Below are 18,813 nucleotides of genomic sequence, written 5' to 3'. Positions count from 1 at the left end.
TGTTTGACAAAATTAACTAGCCAATGCACAAATTAGTTAACATATATATAATTATTGACTTTGTCTCGTTATAAAGAGATTGAATTGGAACAGGATAATTGTATTATGTTAGAGATTTACGGTTAATGAGATGATATATAATTATATAAATATTTATAATTTATTATATAGATATATATTATAATTTTTATAATTAATGATAAATTCTAAATTGAGAGTCTATCAAAAATATTTAATTTACTTTGAACGATAGAGATGGAATCTATATACATACTTTCCTTTTTAAATTCTATTTATAAAATATATTGGATATGTTATGTTATTTCATGCTCAATTAAATAGTATTACATAAAACTTAGAAGGAGTGAGTACAAATTAAGCAAAGAATTGGCTCAATATTGTGAACAAAATGGAAATAGTCATAAAAGTCAAGATTTCAAATATAGAATTTTGGAAATGCCAGTAGACAGACAGGACTGGTAGAATTTAATACTTGGTAACTAACTTATTTCCACGTACACTTCTAAACTCCAATTACCAGTAATGATTTTCAGGTCCACAATAATTTTTCAAATTTTCACTTAAGTCTTTTCTTTTTCTACTATTCTTATGATAATGACCTCTCAACAACTCCAAGCCTCACTTATTTACCCAAATTTAATTCTCCATTCTAATAATTTAACTTTCTTTTTAGTTTTTCGTATAACTACTAAATAAAATAAGGTTTAGATTTCAACTAGATACTTTAAACAATTATGTTTAACACCTTTCTAAGGAAGTAATTTTTTGTATGTCCACTTTACAATTTGAATAGAGAAAAATAATTTTATAAAAAACTCTTTCAACTTTTTAAAAATAAAATTCTTACGAAAAATAAATCTTTCCAACTTTCTAACTTAGTATACTCATGTAGTTTCAAATAATTGTTTTACTCATTTGAGTTGTTTCAAGAGCTGGATGTTTTTCACAAATCAAAGTATTTAATAATGCCTTTAATCACATTTACTTATCATATTTGTCAGATATTATTATACTTAAAACCATGCCATTTTAGGAAGAAAAAAAAAATACTATAATTAAAAAAGTTACCTTTGTTGGTACATCTTCACTGTTATTAATGATTACAGATAGGTTGTCAAAATATACTAACTTAATATCAATAGTCTTTAAAATCAATTTAGTAGAAGTCACTCCTTGATTTGCTCTAATCTATCTATATATTTATATAAAAGAGTAGATAAGGTGATGTGGCACCTCTCTATGGTACACAATGCGAAGTTGTTTTTCACTTGTAGGCTTTAGTTTAAAAAGACAAACAGTAATTCCATATAAAGATTTTTTTATCAAATCGAACGATTTGATTGAATATGATTTAATTTGATGATGTTGGAGTGACTTCATTATATATGACGAATATATAAATTTAATTTTTAATGAGAAAAGGGAATCAAAATGATAAAGAAATAAGAAACAAAATCATATATAAAATTGAACTACTATTGTATTAATAATTGTATATATTTCTCGATCTTGTGTTTTATGTTATTATTATTATTTAATAATTTATATTATTTATTCATAATTATATTTTTTAAAATTCTTTAAGTAGTAGTATATAACTTTAGGGAGAGAATCATGGTGATGGATCTACTTGCAAATTAAGGAAGGCCTAGAAGAATTTTTTTTGAAGCATAATTAGAAATTATTTTGGCAAAGAGAATTTTTTATTTTGGTTTGTAATAGTAATTTAGCTACACTTATTGACAACACTAGTCATTTAGCTTTTTGCGATCTTACTTTTATTATCAAGAATAATTTATATAATTATCTTATTTCAATCAAAAGAATTATGATGGTGAGTTTTATTTTTATTTTTCTCGCAAAAACAATTAAAGTGAAATAATTTATTCTATATTATCATTGTTTATTCTTTTACGTATGTAACAATTTATCTTTGTAGCTATTTTTTTGTTAGTTGAAATATATTTATAATTTTTTTTCTATTTATTATATTATGAATGTAATAGTGTAGGTTATTTTTTATTTTTTTTGTATGTCTTAACTACATAACTATGAAAATTTATTATGTACATATGAATGGTTTATACTTAAAGATTATTTTTTTCTATTTTTACATATTAAAAAAAAAAGAATGAACTGTCATGTCCTGAAGACAAAGATCTAACATCTATGTATATTGTATTCTCAAACACTAACTTAAATATAAATATTAGATAACACTTCATTTAAAATAAAAAATTATCAATATATAGAATTTATATATATAAACAATACAATATAGTAATTTATTAATTTTTCGTATAACAATAATTTCACTAGATGAAGATATGACAGAACAGATGGAATTATCATTATCATGATAGTAGAGCTTGTATTGTCAAAATTAGTGAACATTTATGAAGAAAGATTAATATGGTGAAATATCAAAGAATTAAAAAGGAAATTAGCTCAAGTAGAAATAATAATTAGACTTGTATATCAAAAACATTATGTACAAATTACAATAATTAACATATCACCATTCATATAAAGAAGAGCAATTTCAAATTCCCTCATCAAAATGGGGAAAATAACACTCTGTATACATATCATTTTCAATATGTGAACTAATCTTAGAATTAGTACATATTACTATTCCTATCCCTATCATTTATTGCCTCTGGGTCCACTTTGCTTTCCCAGATTGCCAAACAGGCCCCTACAAATTTAAAAAGTAGAAAAACAGTACCCATAACTTAACACTATTATCACCATATGGATTGTATTTCCTATTACTATCTTCTTCGTTTCATAGGAATATATTTTGCAATTTTCAACAAAGATTTTTTTGGAATTTCTCAATCGATGTCCGATGACTGCAGTTGAAAATTCGATTATATATGAATAAGAAACTGCAGTATATATTTTGATGGCAGCGCTCCCATCAGGAACCTAAAGCAATGTTGGTATTGTCAACAGAGATTGTTGAGTCTCCAATCCAGTCGAACTTCATTGGGTCCCACAAAATGCTGACTTGGCTTGTTGAATGATATGACGTGGCTGTTGACCATAAACGCCGTGACCCGCTCCGAAACCCAAATATCATCCATCTTCAATTCTTGCAGTCTCTTCACGTACTCCGGCACGTGTACCATATCCCACACCACCCCTACGCCGCCGGGTTTCAGCACCCTCACCATCTCCCCCAACACCCTCATCCTCTCTGCCGCGGCCGCCGCCGTTTTCTGCCCAAACTCCTTCCCCACTGTGTGTACGAACGCCGCCGACGCCACCACGTCGAAGTAGTTATCGCTGAAAGGAAGTTTTCTCGGGTCACCCGAGCGGCACGTGACGTACTCCTGAACTCCTTCAAGCCCCGCAGTTCGGAGAGTTGAGAGAGACCTGGTCGGTGTTGGATGTAACCCGACGACCCGACCGGACGACCCGGATTTCTTTAGTTGAAGAGCCACGGCGTTGAGGAGGATACCACGGCCGCAACCAAGGTCAAGAGCATGCTTGACGGAAGACCAATCACCGACGGCGTTCACCATCCGCTGTGCCATTTCCCAGTGTAGCGAAACGGAAGAGTAGAAGATGTTGCCGGCGGCGTAGAAGAGGCAAACGGCGGAGAGTGCAGTGACTGAACCGGTGAATCCGGCGGCGAAACGAGCTGAGCTAGGCCCAGGTAAGAACTGCTGAAAGAAATAGCAGATGGGTTCGAAGTAAACTAGAAAAAGCACAGAGAGTATAGAGAAGAAGACAGCATGAATAAGCAGAAATACTGGGGTTTGCCAATCATCAACCCCATATATTGAATAGATCTGTCCCCAATCTCTACCAGCTTTCCCCATTCTTTTGCTTAATTCTTCTTGAAGAAAACAATTGGCATTGAAATTTCAAAACCCCTTTTGAATACTCTGCAAAAATCAGTACAAAAAACACGAAACCATTAACATTTCTGTATATACAAACACCAAGATAGAAGAAAAAACAAACACCATTGAAGAGAGTGATAAAAAGCAACGTCCGGTGATTTTATCAGATACAAAAGCAGTGAGCAAAAGAGTTAGTAGGAAGCACGATGTCGGAGAGATCAGTAGTGGAATTTGCAAATTCAGATAGAAGAAAAATGTGGGTTCTGTGTAGCAGTAGTAGTATTAATAATGGGATGTAATACCGCGTTTGTTTGTTTGTTTGATTCGTCAGATTATGGAGAGTGCTCTCTTTGATGATGATATGATGATGATGATAAAGAAAAAGAGTTGATGAACAAGTTGCTTCCAGTGCCCAGTGCTGTGTGGAGTTTGTTCTAATTCATACTTGCATTTATATATGCACAAAAATATGAGAGCTGTTGGGTCAGGATCGGGTCAAGCATGGGCGAAGCTACAATATTTCATTCCTTTTATCATACGTTTAATAAGTAAACAGATTAAATCTAGTAAAATAAATTTAATAATTAATTAAAATTCATAAATTTTAAATTTTGACTATGTCATTAAAATGGGATGACGGTGGGGGCAGGAATATTGAAACAATGGCCCGATTAAGTGATTAACTCCATAGTTTTATAAGAGTCCTCCAAATGGAGATGTTGGATTTGAACTTTACGCAATCCAAATCAATTCCAATTAGCGTAAAGCCCTGCCACCTCCATCTTATTTTCTTTTTTACTATATTAAATATAACTTTATTAAAAAAAATATTATTGAATCGAATTCACCCAAAAGAGTAATGCTAGTTAACTCTTATGCTCATTAATTAGTCCTAAACGGCTGGGATTTTGAGTAGCCAAGTTCAATCTTTATGCCTGAAGATTTTTTGATCGTGGACAAAGAAAATATATTCATATCATAAGAGTTAATCTGTATCGTAAGAGTTTTTTGAGTATCGATGAATCAAATCATAGTTGCATCATATTCATTATTTCCACAGAAAAAAAAGTATCCATGTTAAAATACCATAAACTTATTTTTCACTATAAAAATATTAATCTGTAGAATTTATGTAGTTATCTGTCAATTATGTCAATTTTACTTTTTTGAAAAAGAAAAATATTAACGTCCACATTCACATTGATAATTAGGTTTATGGACCCATGTACCCCAAATCATGTATTAATTCTTCTTCTTTAAAAAGCAGAAAGAGTAATGATGCTAAAATATAGGTAAAGTTTCAATGCTCAACTGCTTTATATATATATATATATATATATATATATAAAGGTAGAGACATCTGTTCTCATAATTATTAGGGGTAATGAAAGCCTAATTCAATAATATATATATTATTCTAACTCAAAACATTATAAGTTGAAGTTTAAGTTTTAACCGCATGGTGTAACTTGAAGTTTTAGTTCAGACAACGATTTATCAAAAATTATTAATTTATTTTTATAATATAAAATTTTTTTATTTGATGTTTCTGACTAATTTAGATTTATATCGCGTAAAGTTCATTTTAGAGAAAATATTTTCTATTAATTTTTTTTTATATATTCAAAGCCTAAATTCGAGATCTTTAATCATGAAAGTAGCGGCACGATTCTTTGGTGGTTAGACTATAGTATTATATTTACATGGATCAGTACCAAACAAAGTTATAAACTTATATCACATTTAAGTCAATGTTTTGTCGTGTTATGGTATTATATATAGATTATACTAATTAAATGTTGTTAGCAATTAGTCAAAAACAATAGGAGAAGGTCAAATTCCATTGAGGATTTTAAAAGTATTTTGTGGAAAAATAAGATTGTGGACTTGCGCTAATCAAGGGATTGTTTAGTCAATAGGAAACAAGAATAAACAAAATTATTGTATCTTATTATTGCAATCTTCTTTAACAATATGCTTTAGGAGCCAAGTCAATAACCTTCTTCTTCAATATTCAAACCAAGTTTTTTTAAAGCAAGGGTGTTAATGAAGCAAATGTGACTGAATTTAAACGGATTAAAATAAATTAAATTGATAAAATAAATGGGTTTACAATTTAAACAAAAGTTATTTGAATTAAAATGAGATGGATCAAAATGAGATCATTTGCACTTTTTGTTTCTATTTTGTGTTGTTCTTTAAATTTTACTCCTATTATTTCAGGACATAAATTTATATTTCTGCATTATAATATTTTGTAATTTATGTTCCATGACTTTTACCCTTAAAGAACTTATATCTCACGGCATATATTTGATTGCTAAAAGACAAAAATTAAAAACTAACACATTTGATGGGCAATTTGTGCAATTTCATTATCAAAATGAGCTAAACATTGAATTACAACTCAACTTATCCAATTCTTATTAAGTTGTAAGTTACTTGTTTATATTTTTATAATTTATTTAAGTGCTGAATTCTTTATAACTTTATGTAACATATACAAATATTTTGAGTTAATTAATCAGTCTATCTTTTTAAAATAGATTAAATTGAATGAATCAAAATAGATTGAATTATTTATTAATATAACTTATTCAAACTTCAAAATATTCCTCAAATTCTTTTGCTTACTTTAAAACAATAATATATGCTGCAATGCATCTTTAGGATCACTCGGTTTCTATTTCGTTGTCACTTTTCTTCTCCGTTAAATTTAATTAATTATTTATGAGATATTTTTTTTCTATAAGATGTCACTTTTTTCAACACGCATTGCGCCATAAGACAAGTTTACCCTTCTTTGCATGGTTCGTGCATTATCGTACTAACGAGCTCGTACAAGGGCTCTTTCGTCATTCAGAGGAAAATCTACTTTTGAGTTTATTTTTTCCCTTCAAAATCAGGAATAGTTTATGTGATATACTTTTTAAAATTCATCTCAGCTAAATAAATATTAATTTAATTTTAAATATATCAAATAATTATTTATGATTTCACAAATATCTTTTTTCAACTTTTAAGTACCTAGACTTATGATAAAACGTATCGAAGATTTCAGGTTAAAGCTCTAAAATGGGGAAAATCTCAATGAAAAACACTTTTCATTTAGCCTATGAAGCACACATTCAAATTTGTTTGGCCCCAAATCGAATTACCAAACAGGGGACGTTGGGCGGAAAACAAAACAAAAAATCATTGGAATATTTATAACTTATTGTAGAACATATTTTCTTCGTTCAATTTTACTTGCAAATATCTTAAAAATTAATTTTTATTTTTATTTATTACTTTTAGCATATTAAAAAATAAACATAATTTTTTTCCCTATGATTCACACTTCACTCTCAGTATTAATTACTTATTTTGTAAAATATTTTTAAAAATCTAATAATAAACATAAATTGATATGGATAGTGATAAAATACTAATATCAATTTTTTTTTTTAAAAGACATATAAAATTCAAAATAGATAAATAAAATTGAATGAAAGGAGAAAATGCTGAGAATTTAAAATAGAGATAATGGATTCCAAAGGTGAAGAACGCGGGAATGGCTAAAAATTGACCCAAAGTGTGGATGGAGATAGTGATAGTTTTTTTTTTCTTTTTATATATTTGACGGTTCTTTAATTTCCTATTAGAATATTTATTATGAATAAAATTAGCTTTCTTCCTTTTTCAGCTCTTGTTTTAATCACACTGGAAAAGTTTTCCCAATACCTTTTTTCTTTTTGTTGCAATGGGTAAACATCACTTTAACAATTAAAAGAATTTAGTAGTTATAATTTTATTTTGATGTTTATATCTAAAATATTACGACTCAAAATTCATAAACTAAAAATTCTGTTTCTACTTTTAAATTTATGGACAGAGAAGGTGACAATAAAAAGTCCAAAGTGAGTAATACAATCCTATCTAAAACTTTGAGAATTTTACAAGTTGGTAGGAAAAACACACACAAGAAGACAAGAGAAGCCTCTCTGTATCCCAGTTACCGTAAATGTCCAATCATCAACTAATAAGATACTATTATCTTTAGTTGAAATATGAAAAAAATATAATATTGTACGCGATTGAAATATGCATTTGTATGTATTTTGTTATATAGGATGTGTATGTCTATTTATTTAATTTTATGATAATTTAAGTTTCTATTTTATTTATATTTAAAATTGAAGGACATAATAAATATCAGTTGATATCAAGTTAAGGTTATTATATCAAAAAAACTAATATAAAATTTTGAAATTTAAAATTATAGAGTAAAAAACGTTATTAAATACTTCTTAATTTTTAAATATTTCAAATATTGAAGCTCTACAACGTACTGTCAGTATTTAGACAATTGAAATAACATATGATGTCCAAGTTGGTTAAAATTTTATTTTACTATATAAATTAAAATTTACTCTTTTTTTTGTTTTGGTTGAAAAAGGGAAAATTTCATTCAATAAAATGTGACTATTTACATGTGCTTGTTCATATGAAAAATTTACTCACTTTATTAAAGTGCAACAGTTCATTAATATAGGTCATTTACCTATTAAATGTTTACAAGTTTTCTCTATCAATAGAGAATCTCTTCATTAATAGTTAAAATTTGGGAGAGGGAAACATCAAACTATATTCATCATGATAAAAAGCAACGATGTGATTTTTGCTTAAAAGGAATAATAACGTTTACTCATTATCAATTATGATTTAATGTGAAATGATCCTCCTTTTACGATGATAATAATATACCTGATATAATTTTATATCTTTTATATAATTGTATTTGCTTTTATTAAAATGATAATTTTAATATGTGATATTGTGCAGTTTTTAAGTCGAACTTTAAAACTTAAGAGTATCATCTACATCTTATATGTAACTTTATTCTCTATTCAATTACCAATGTGAGAGCTTGTTCTCATATCCGACAATCTTCCCCCTTAAAACTAAATTCACATACACATCACAAACTAATTAAATTCTACATGACTCGTGATCACTTTATAATATTATCCGAAAATTCATTGTGTATAATATACATCCTTCAACTATTTAATAGCCATCAAATCTCAACTTTTTTTTGTAAGAGTGTATACCCTATACGTGTTCAAGTTATATATAAAAATACTAAATCGGCCGATAAAACAAACAAAGATAATAAGTCATGGCCCACGTCACCATTTTATCAATCAATCCATACTCATCTCTCCAAACTATTAACCCAAATACTAGTTATTTGGGAATATAATTTAAAGATACGATAAATTTATATTTGATCAAAACTTGCACGACTTTCACTTGATAACATTAACCTCCCTATCATACCTAAAAAAACAAAAGAGAAAGCACACCTATATATTCATGAATACTCACCTATTGGCCCTACCTATTAATATGATACGAAGTTTCCTTTTTTTTTCTTTTCTTATTAGGGAAGTGCCAGTAAGAAGCATGCATTAATTGGAGTGATAAGAAAAAAATTGTATCAGAAGAAAATTTTGCCAAAAATTATGACTAAATAATAAGGTCGGCAATATGCCATGAAACATATTTCATCAATTAAAGAAATAATAATAATTCTAGTACTAAATTTTAACATTATGCGTCCAGTTGTTCGATTAAGATCACATTAATGATAATATATCATTTAATTACATTAATTACAATATCAGTTTTTTCTATTTAGGTGCAAAGCACAAGATAAAACTAAATGAACTTTTAATTTCTCTTTTGTCTTCTTGTGGCCAATGATCATTTGTGTCAAAATATGAGAGGAAATGGATACTCTATACAATTGAACCTTTTTATAAGGGTTATTTTCAATGATAATATTTTATATAAAAAATATTTTTTACGAACCAATCTTTCATATTATGTGATTTATTATATGTTCAACAATAATTTATTGTAGAAGCTAACTGGCTAAGTAAATATCTAAATAAACTATGTTATTATTGTGATATTTGATTATGTATGCTTACGGCTGGCATAGAGTGATTATATATTTTTTTATAATTAAAAAATTTCTTAAAGATAATAACACATGATTCGAAATTTGATGAATAATATATCCCTCCTATGAAATGATTATATATTTATATTATATCAATTGTAGAGGCTTCTGAGCTCAAATCAAGAATATTTATATGAGACGATTTGCTACTTCTTTTTAAAAATATTTTATGAGAGTCTAAATGTTTTATCAAAGATCTATATTTGCCTTCAAACAAATATAACAATGAACATCTTTAATCCTCGAAACAAATAGGCCGGCTGACACATAATTTAGATTAATCGAGCTTCAATAGAGATACACGCATGAAAAAAGTTTTTTAAAAAAGGTTTGACATATTGTGATCTAAATTAAATGTTGGGAAGAAAAAGAAGTGGTGTGATCTAAAATATAGGATCTAAGCAAAGTCCATGCATTCCTTTAGAAATGGGCAAACATTAGTGATGTGTAGCTAGGTCAGATTTTGCATGTGCAAGGTCTCCATATGATGACCAAATCCATTATTCAAAAACAATATAGTCAATATAGATAGAAGACCTTCTTTTACCTAAAAAAAACCTAGTATGTAGGGGAGGTTTCTTTGTACTAACAAGTTTTGAATTTTAAGATTTAAGATTTGATTGCCTCAATATGATAGATATATAGTACGTACTTAATGTCAAACATGTTCTAGTCAAAATAAGGTCACCAGAATACATGGTATAAGTTATATATATATACATTGATAATGAAGAATTTTTTTCACATTATAAGCATTTCTCTATCATATGTTTATGTATTTTTTCAGTAGCAGATCTTTTACAAGATTAAATCGGATTGACTCTGACTAGTTTAGAAATTGTGGTTCAGGGGACTATATATGTGGAGAAATATAAATTGATACTGACAATTGAGAATTTGGTAACCTCAACTCTATTAGCAACTACTTATGTAGAATTTATTGGTGGATCTCAATCTGCACCCAAATTGAAAAACAATTACTAATAGGTGTTGATACGATATGAGAAAAACATAAATTCAAAAGGCATCTCGATGAAGAGGACTAAGAACTATAAAGTAACGGCAAAACGTTAGCACAAACTGTTCCCATGTATATGTATGCATGATAAGAGGGTGTGGGGATAATCATACCACTACTTTTACCAAATACGGAATTGAACGACCCCAAAAAATGTAATTTTAAATATGCATATTATTTTAAAAATCTATTAAATATGTATAAATATTATATTTTGAAATTAATAAATAATATAAATAGTAAGTGGATTCAGTGATATTTCAAAACCATAAAATTCAAATTTTAAAACTGTTTTCTCATTGATTCCCAAATATTATGGCACCTTCGTGAGTCTTATATGGAACACTTCATTTGTCTTGTTACTTTCTTCACACTCAAACGGACCTTCCATTAAACATATTGAGAGGACAATGTACGTAATGATGATTCTTTTTTCAAAAGAAATGTTAATATTCTCTCAATTTATTTGACAACAAATGTGAAAGTTACAACTTAGACAAATTAAAGTAGTTAACTTTCATATATATACAAACTTCGATTTTCTTTCATAAAAAGAAAAGTTGTATGACATGTGGAACCAAATTAAAGCCCAATTTAAATGCGTGGCCTAAATTGCAGTTGTGGTACCAAAATATACATAGCAGGATTAACTCATAGCACATGTCCATGTTTATATAACTCAATTGGGACAGCACATGCAAAATATACCCTTTTGTTTTATTGAGGTAAAAGCAATCAGAAAAATAATCAAAGCTCATGGATTTTATAGTCTCTGCAATTAGGTAGCTTATATGACACATAAAGAGAATATTATAATTTTTCATACTAGAGAATGCTTCAAGTTTTAGTGGTGCACGATTCGAAATTTGATGAATGATGATGGGCATGTCTCTGATATTTATCTATCTTTAGTTTAACTATTACACTTCTATTTCTGACAAAATTCGAACACATAACGTACGCCTAACCCACATATCATTTTGTTGCACTCATACCACTAAGACCAAAATCTCCAAACTCACATAAAAGAGCATCAATTTAATAAACTCACATAAAAGAGTATCATGTTTATTATTTTCTGCTACATTAATGGGAGTGCTCTACCACCTTAGCATAAAATTAAGTGGCTTTACTGGTTAAACAAAAAGGGAAACTTCCCATACAGAGAACTTTCCATGGATCATATATTGCATATAGCAAGCAAGAAGCAAGTAGTTCAAAGTTACAAGCCACATAAAGTTACTTCAAGAAAGGGGGAAAGGCTACACAAAATTATGAGACAACCAAATGAAGTGTAATTTTCATTAATTGAAAAATAGTCCCAATCAGACTATTTATATGCAACAGAAATATGAAAAAATCAGATACACAAAATATGTATCTACATATACAATGGCTAACTGTTCCTTATAAAGACATGGGCCTAAAACATAATGGCCCAATAACAAAAATAAAAACTAGCCCACATATCTGTATAGACTTTGGGCCTTCTCAATTTTGTGTAACTGGACTCTAACTCTGATCCCGACTAGTTTGAAACTGAGACATAATGTTGCTATCGCTCGTACAAGTGTTGTATTAAGCCCATACGAATTAATATTAAAGGAAAAATTATGCGGATAAACAAACATATACTACTTAATTAGTTAACATAGCTATAGTTTGAATTAATTATGGCTTGCGGCAAACATCTTGCTGTAATTACAGTTTGAGTTTTGTATAATTCACTCGATTATACAGTTGAGTTTTGTATAATTCGCTTGATTTATAAAACGTTGTTCCCGAATCGAATTGTATAGCGAAATATACAAACACTAAAAATTGTATAGCCAATTATAAAAACGTTGTGCATGAATTGTATAGTGAAATATACAAACATTATATAAAAACTGCGAATTGTATATCAAATTATACAAACATATACAAATTCTGCGCGAATTATACAAGCACTGCCATAACTATTACTACGAATTATAATTAGCAAACTATAATTATGAAACATAATTAAGATATTTTTGAATGGTTATACGCAAAAATTTCCCAATATTAATTCCACATCCCGAATGTTGTAATATTTTTATGTTAAACAATATAAATGTTTAGTAAAAGTAAGACAAAACAGATGCATTGTACTCTATTAGAGATCAAACATATCTCTAATTAACGTTTCATCTTTCTGAAAAGTCTGGTTGTACTAAATACATTTTTTCTTCAGTGAATCTTAAGCAACGCAAGTTAAAATTAATTGAAGTATCTCAAGCAGATACTGAATATTGAATATGAGAAATACAAAAAAAAAAAAAAAAAAAAAAAAACTCAACAATACGAAATATATAATCAAGTGCAGCCTTGCATACATCTATGCGATGGCAAATAATATGTAGATAATTTGCCCTAAAAATATATAGACGCTACAATCAAAATATATTTCGTGGCAATAGATTTTTTTTTGAGCGATAATAATTATTGTCGCAAAATATTTAGCTATAATTGAGTTAAAGTCATTACATTCATAGTGTCTAAAGTCTTTAGTAACATTTATATAAAGTGATAATTATAAATACACATATCATATTATTACTGCTAGATAATTATCGGATAATTCAAAACATGAAAGACCAACATTTAATTCTGTATTTTTGTTTTATCTCTATCTCATGATATATTGGTCTTGTCGCTATATATCTATACACACACACTCACTACTCCCTCTCTCGTATGTATTGTTATGTTTTAGCCTTTTAATTATTGAAATTAACCTATATTCTCTCCATTTTTATTATTTTTATTTTTATTTTCATTTTTTTTAATTTTTAATTTTTATATTACTTTATTCATCTCTCTCTTAACTTGTATTCTTAACAATTTCTTCTTTAACCCCACCCCGGATATGGCGTAAGGCAACGACGGCTTTTTAATTCAAGCGGACTTTAAAGCCAAGCCTTCAAAAACATTTTCAGAAATTTACAGGTTAATCCATCGTTGTTAGTAAGAGATTAAGAGGTTAACCATATACTAAGGGTAATTCATATTATGCAAATAATACACAACTTACTTTAATACATTCACAAATATACATCTAATAATAAAAACATATTTTATGGGGAGAGAGATATAAGCCATATAACAATATTAAGGACTTACATGATTAAACTATGAGAGTTTTTTCTTTCAGAAACACCCGAAGAACTTTCCACAAACTTAGATATTATATAAAGCTTTTATTACACAGGAAGGGTAATTGATTTTTGGAGAGGATTTGAAAACATATAAAAAGGGGAATATGTTGTGTTTTTTGCTTGGTTGTCCATCTATCTCTAAGTTGTGTCTTTCTTCTACGTACTTCGTGCCTCTTATATAGGCAGAGAAAATAAGAAACCAACATATACTATGCATAAGATATTAGTAAGAGACTTATATATACAGATTGATTTGGTAACAAGATTATAATTTCTAATACAAAATAGTAAAAGTTGTTTAATATCTAGAAATAGAGTAATACTTTTTAAAAAAACTACATATACATCAGTATAAATCATTAACCTTAAAACAAAAGAAATATATGCTATAGACAATGAGGCAACAAATATAGCTAAAACCTTATAGTCATACTGTGACGGTTATGCTAATAATAAAAGTTGTTAAGATAAAAATCTTTACCATGAAGAAGAAAAAAAATAAAAAATATATATATAGAGAGAAATATTTTAAAAGGGATGGACCATACTATTTGTTTTTTAAAAAAAAACTGTATAACGTAGAAAGTACTACTAAAAGATAGCTTGAACTTGGACGTGTCCAATTGGAGTTTAAGTTAGGGAAAAAGGGACCTGCATTAAACACAAGAATAAAAGCATCCTAACTGTAAAATGGACACATGGCACTTGCCCACACCTTAACTATAGCTGCATGTAAGTTTCTTTCTTCAAGTACATGAACCATATAACATACAATTTTTTCAACTTAATTATAAACAATTTGATGACAATGTGAAGAATTGTTCCATTGTCGATATAATTTAGCTTCTGAATTGTAATAACTTGTTTGTCTTATTTAGCAGTAAGTGTTGTATACTAATTATTAACCCCCTATAATTTCTATATTATCAAGTTTGACTTACAATTACAAGTAATTTTCATTTCAATTAAACATAATAGGATAACATAAAAAATATATAGTAATGACATGTTAAGATTAAACAATAAAGTTATATATTATTGTTTATATAATATTGACATATAGTTTGTTGGACGAATGCTTATAATAAAAAATTAAAAGTGTTTATTTAATATGTTTTCTTAAAGAAGTACTATAGAAGAGATATTTGCCTTAACTTCTAAAAGATGTAGATATTTTCTAGTATAGTAACAAAACTCTTTTCAGAAGTTGGAATTAACAATTTTGAGAGCTTGCCGAAACACAAAATATTTGCTCTAATATTATCAAATAGGGTATCTATAATAATAATAATAATAATAATAATAATTTTAAAAAAAGTCTAAAACCCGACAATATTGGATACTCCCTCCATTTTTATTTAGTTGTCACCATTTTAGGTTTTACATCCCTATAAAACAATGAACATGAATTTTTTATTTAGTTTTCCTATATTGGTTAAATGCATACTTTCAAAATTAATAACTCTTAAGGGTAAAATAGGAAAAATGTTGTTATTTATGTATTGATTTGGTAAAATGACAAGTATTATGGAACATCTGTTTTTCGTAATAGCGATATGTAAATAGGAACGGAGGGAATAGTTCCCACGTATGCGTGGCAATGTTTCATTAAGAGCCCGTTTGGATTAGCTTATAAGTTGTTTTCAATTTTTTTGAGTGTTTGACTGACCAATTTAAAGTCATTTTATACTTAAAATTAGCCCCAAAAAATAATTGGATTTGTTTGACTTAACTTATCTAAAACAGCTTATAAATTGAAAACAACTTATAAGCCAAAAAAATAAGTTGAATTACCCAAACTTTTTTTTAAAACTTATAATAAACAGTTTTCAGCTTATAAGCAACTTAATTTTTTTTTTAATCCAAACGGGGTCTAAGTCGGAAGCTGAACTTGGACATTGACGTATCTGACCACAAGCCTGTCTAATTAATAACTCAGCCAGCGCCTTCCACGCTGAGGCCCATATCTAAGTCGGTTTCGTGGCCCCTCGATAAATGCCTCTTATCTCAATAGACATGCTATATATATAGCACATATATAACATTATTTGGATCATTCATACAACAATTACGTTTTTTGGTGGTAAAGTTGCTGAATTCTCTACTTCTCTAATTTTATCGATCGATTCGATATGGTTTGTTTTTGCTTTATGGTGGATCAGAAAAAGATGATGAGGCGAAGTAAGCCCGTGGCCGGTTCGTGTTCACGTTGCGGCCACGGAGCTCAAGTTGCTGATATGCGGACCGCTACCAGATTTTGTTACGTCCCCTTTTACTGGAAATCTTGGAAGGCTATTGTCTGTTGTTTCTGCGGTGCTATTCTCAAGTCTTACCGATGATAGTAATAATAATATCTATGAACTTACCTATAGTAGATATAATTATATAGAAATTCAGGACTTAATAGTAATTATGGAGCCATCAAGGTGAAATTCCGAACTTCGTAATCGTATTGTACGATTCGTACATATATAGTCTTTTTGTTCATGATTTTGATGATGTCGAATGGAACGTTTTTTTCTTTTCTGGACGTAAAAAATTCTGAATTGTTCATGTTTAATTTCAACATTAATTTTTACGTACAAATTTTCTGGAGAGATGATTGTGTTTTAATCGGTATTGCTTGAGCTTTCCAAATATTACACGATTCAACTGAAAGTACTAGAGACGATGTATCTTACATCACGTTGATTAATAAAACAAACAAGGATTTTGTAATATAGAATATATATAAATTGCTTAATCACATTAATATATAGCTAGCTAAGGACTGAGGTAAAGAATTTTGCGTTAATTATTTAGCGATAATAATGTTGTTGTCGTTATATTATATTTAGCGATAATAATAAATATGAGTATTTTTAATCAACTTTCTATATATATATATTGCTACTAAATGTCTTTGTTGTAGTTTATAGAACATAAAAGAAGTCTTTGAATATATTTACAAACTAATCAGAATTAATGCATCAAATAAATTATTAAGTGATCTAGCTAGCGGCTAACCCAATTTGAAAGAGACCGTTTGAATTGTATATGTTTGTTTTTCTTAAAATATATCGTTGAATGCACCTTCCAAGATTATTTGGTTGATGTTCACACTGTTGATGCAATTATTGCTATATTTCACATGTACTGAAATTGACATATGAGGAGTTGTATCGACTTAGTGGAAGGAAAGAAGAAAGCTCCAACTCCTTTTATCTCTTGCATGTGTTATAAAGAATATTATCTAGAACTTGTGATTTTAAACATGTATCAATTTAAAGTTGATTTTGATCAAAGTAACACTCTAAAAAGTTCAGGAAATTACATTCAATGACTTTGAAAATGCGCGGTCATGAAAATTTGACCTCCCTTGTCCCATAGATGTACCTTCAAAGTCAAAACTATACTAAACTTAAAATTTAGTCTATGAAACAAGTGAGGTCAAAAATTCAAGAATACCTACTTTCAATATTCTTGTAAATTATTCTCCCTTATTCGTAGGCGTATTAACGCACTATGATTTCTTGTACTCTGATGTATGTTATTTATGGTATTTATGTTATTATCTAATAATAATATCTACTGTTTTTTGTGCTTTGATTATACTATTGTTTGGACCGTTTTCGTCATCTACTTATTTACTCTAATATTCTTGTCTGACCTTTTTCTATGCTTTTATTGAGCCGAGGGTCTTTCGGAAACAGTCGTCCTACATTGGTAGGAGTCAGGTCTGCGTACACTCTACCCTCCCCAGATCCCACGGTGTGGGATTTCACTGGGTTGTTGTTGTTGTTGTTGTTGTTGTTGTTGTTGTAATATTCTTGTAAATTATCCTAAAAATATCGATGCTTCTTTCTGGACTGAAATTCGGCCCGAGAGGAAACTTTTAGTTAGTGTACATGGGCCGGACATATCAGTAGTCCTTTACTTTACTTTATGGGTTTGGATCTGGCCCATTTATGGTCTTGCATTGGTTTATTGGTCCAATAGGTAGGCTGGTTGAGGTAATTCAAATCATGTTGGAAGCATAGATATACATAATTTTTTAAAAATTCTTTAAAAGTCTGCAGTTGAAGTAAAACATCCCTAAATTAATGTAGGTGGACCATAAAATATTATTATTTTATAGATATATTATTTAATCAATGAATTAATAGTTATTAATTTAAAGAGTGTTTTGAAGTTTACTAAAGGTTAATTTTGAAATTGAAAGATATGGTGACAAAATTGAAATTCATAAGAAAAAACGTCAATTTCGTAATGAATCCACTTATGAAAATGTCATTCATGAATGTGAAGTCATGATTAATGATCTCGATTATCGCAATAAAATGAACGTCAATAACCTGTGGATTATCCAGGTGAAAATGATACATATTCAGAGGTCCAGAGCTTAGAAGAAATTGTAGATACCATTAGAAAAAATAATGTTGATGGTGAAGTTGAAGATGGTACAATCAGTGGCGGAGACATGATTTTGATTTTGGGGGTTCAAAATTTGAAGAAGTAGACACATGAACTTGCCGAAGGGGGATCGACATCTAGTATATACATAAAAAAATATTTTTACCATATATAAATATTATATTTCCACCGAAGGTGGTTCGGATGAACCCCCTAAGAAATAGGTGGCTTCGCCTCTGGGTACAACACCTCTGGGATCAGTTATGTGTAAGGAAACACTTATCACGTCTAGAACTATTCACAATTTTATGGTGCAACTCGAAAAGATAACGCCAAAAT

At 28.9% G+C, this 18,813-nt stretch overlaps 2 protein-coding genes across 2 annotated transcripts; one reads left to right on the top strand and one right to left on the bottom strand.

Annotated features, from left to right (window-relative positions):
• Window positions 1-2,472: 2,472 nt before the first annotated feature.
• LOC129892438 (uncharacterized) lies at window positions 2,473-4,334 on the bottom strand. Its single transcript, XM_055968004.1, has 2 exons — window positions 4,178-4,334; window positions 2,473-3,917 (listed from the first exon to the last, which is right to left on the bottom strand). The coding sequence occupies exon 2, from the start codon at window positions 3,849-3,851 to the stop codon at window positions 2,973-2,975; it is 879 nt and encodes a 292-aa protein (XP_055823979.1). The 5' UTR covers window positions 3,852-3,917; window positions 4,178-4,334; the 3' UTR covers window positions 2,473-2,972.
• An 11,817-nt stretch (window positions 4,335-16,151) lies between these two features.
• Window positions 16,152-16,613, top strand: LOC129893198 (uncharacterized). The gene has a single exon (XM_055968688.1). The coding sequence runs from the start codon at window positions 16,215-16,217 to the stop codon at window positions 16,419-16,421; it is 207 nt and encodes a 68-aa protein (XP_055824663.1). The 5' UTR covers window positions 16,152-16,214; the 3' UTR covers window positions 16,422-16,613.
• Window positions 16,614-18,813: the final 2,200 nt, after the last annotated feature.

Source organism: Solanum dulcamara, chromosome 6 (assembly GCF_947179165.1).
Source record: "Solanum dulcamara chromosome 6, daSolDulc1.2, whole genome shotgun sequence".
Taxonomy (NCBI): Eukaryota; Viridiplantae; Streptophyta; class Magnoliopsida; order Solanales; family Solanaceae; genus Solanum; species Solanum dulcamara.
The sequence above is the reverse complement of the archived record's forward strand: the minus strand, read 5'-3'. Positions and strand labels throughout refer to the sequence as shown.

Excerpts from the sequence above, each read along its gene's own strand:
- LOC129892438 (XM_055968004.1), bottom strand. The coding sequence starts at position 3,851 with ATGGGGAAAGCTGGTAGAGATTGGGGACAGATCTATTCAATATATGGG.
- LOC129893198 (XM_055968688.1), top strand. The coding sequence starts at position 16,215 with ATGGTTTGTTTTTGCTTTATGGTGGATCAGAAAAAGATGATGAGGCGA.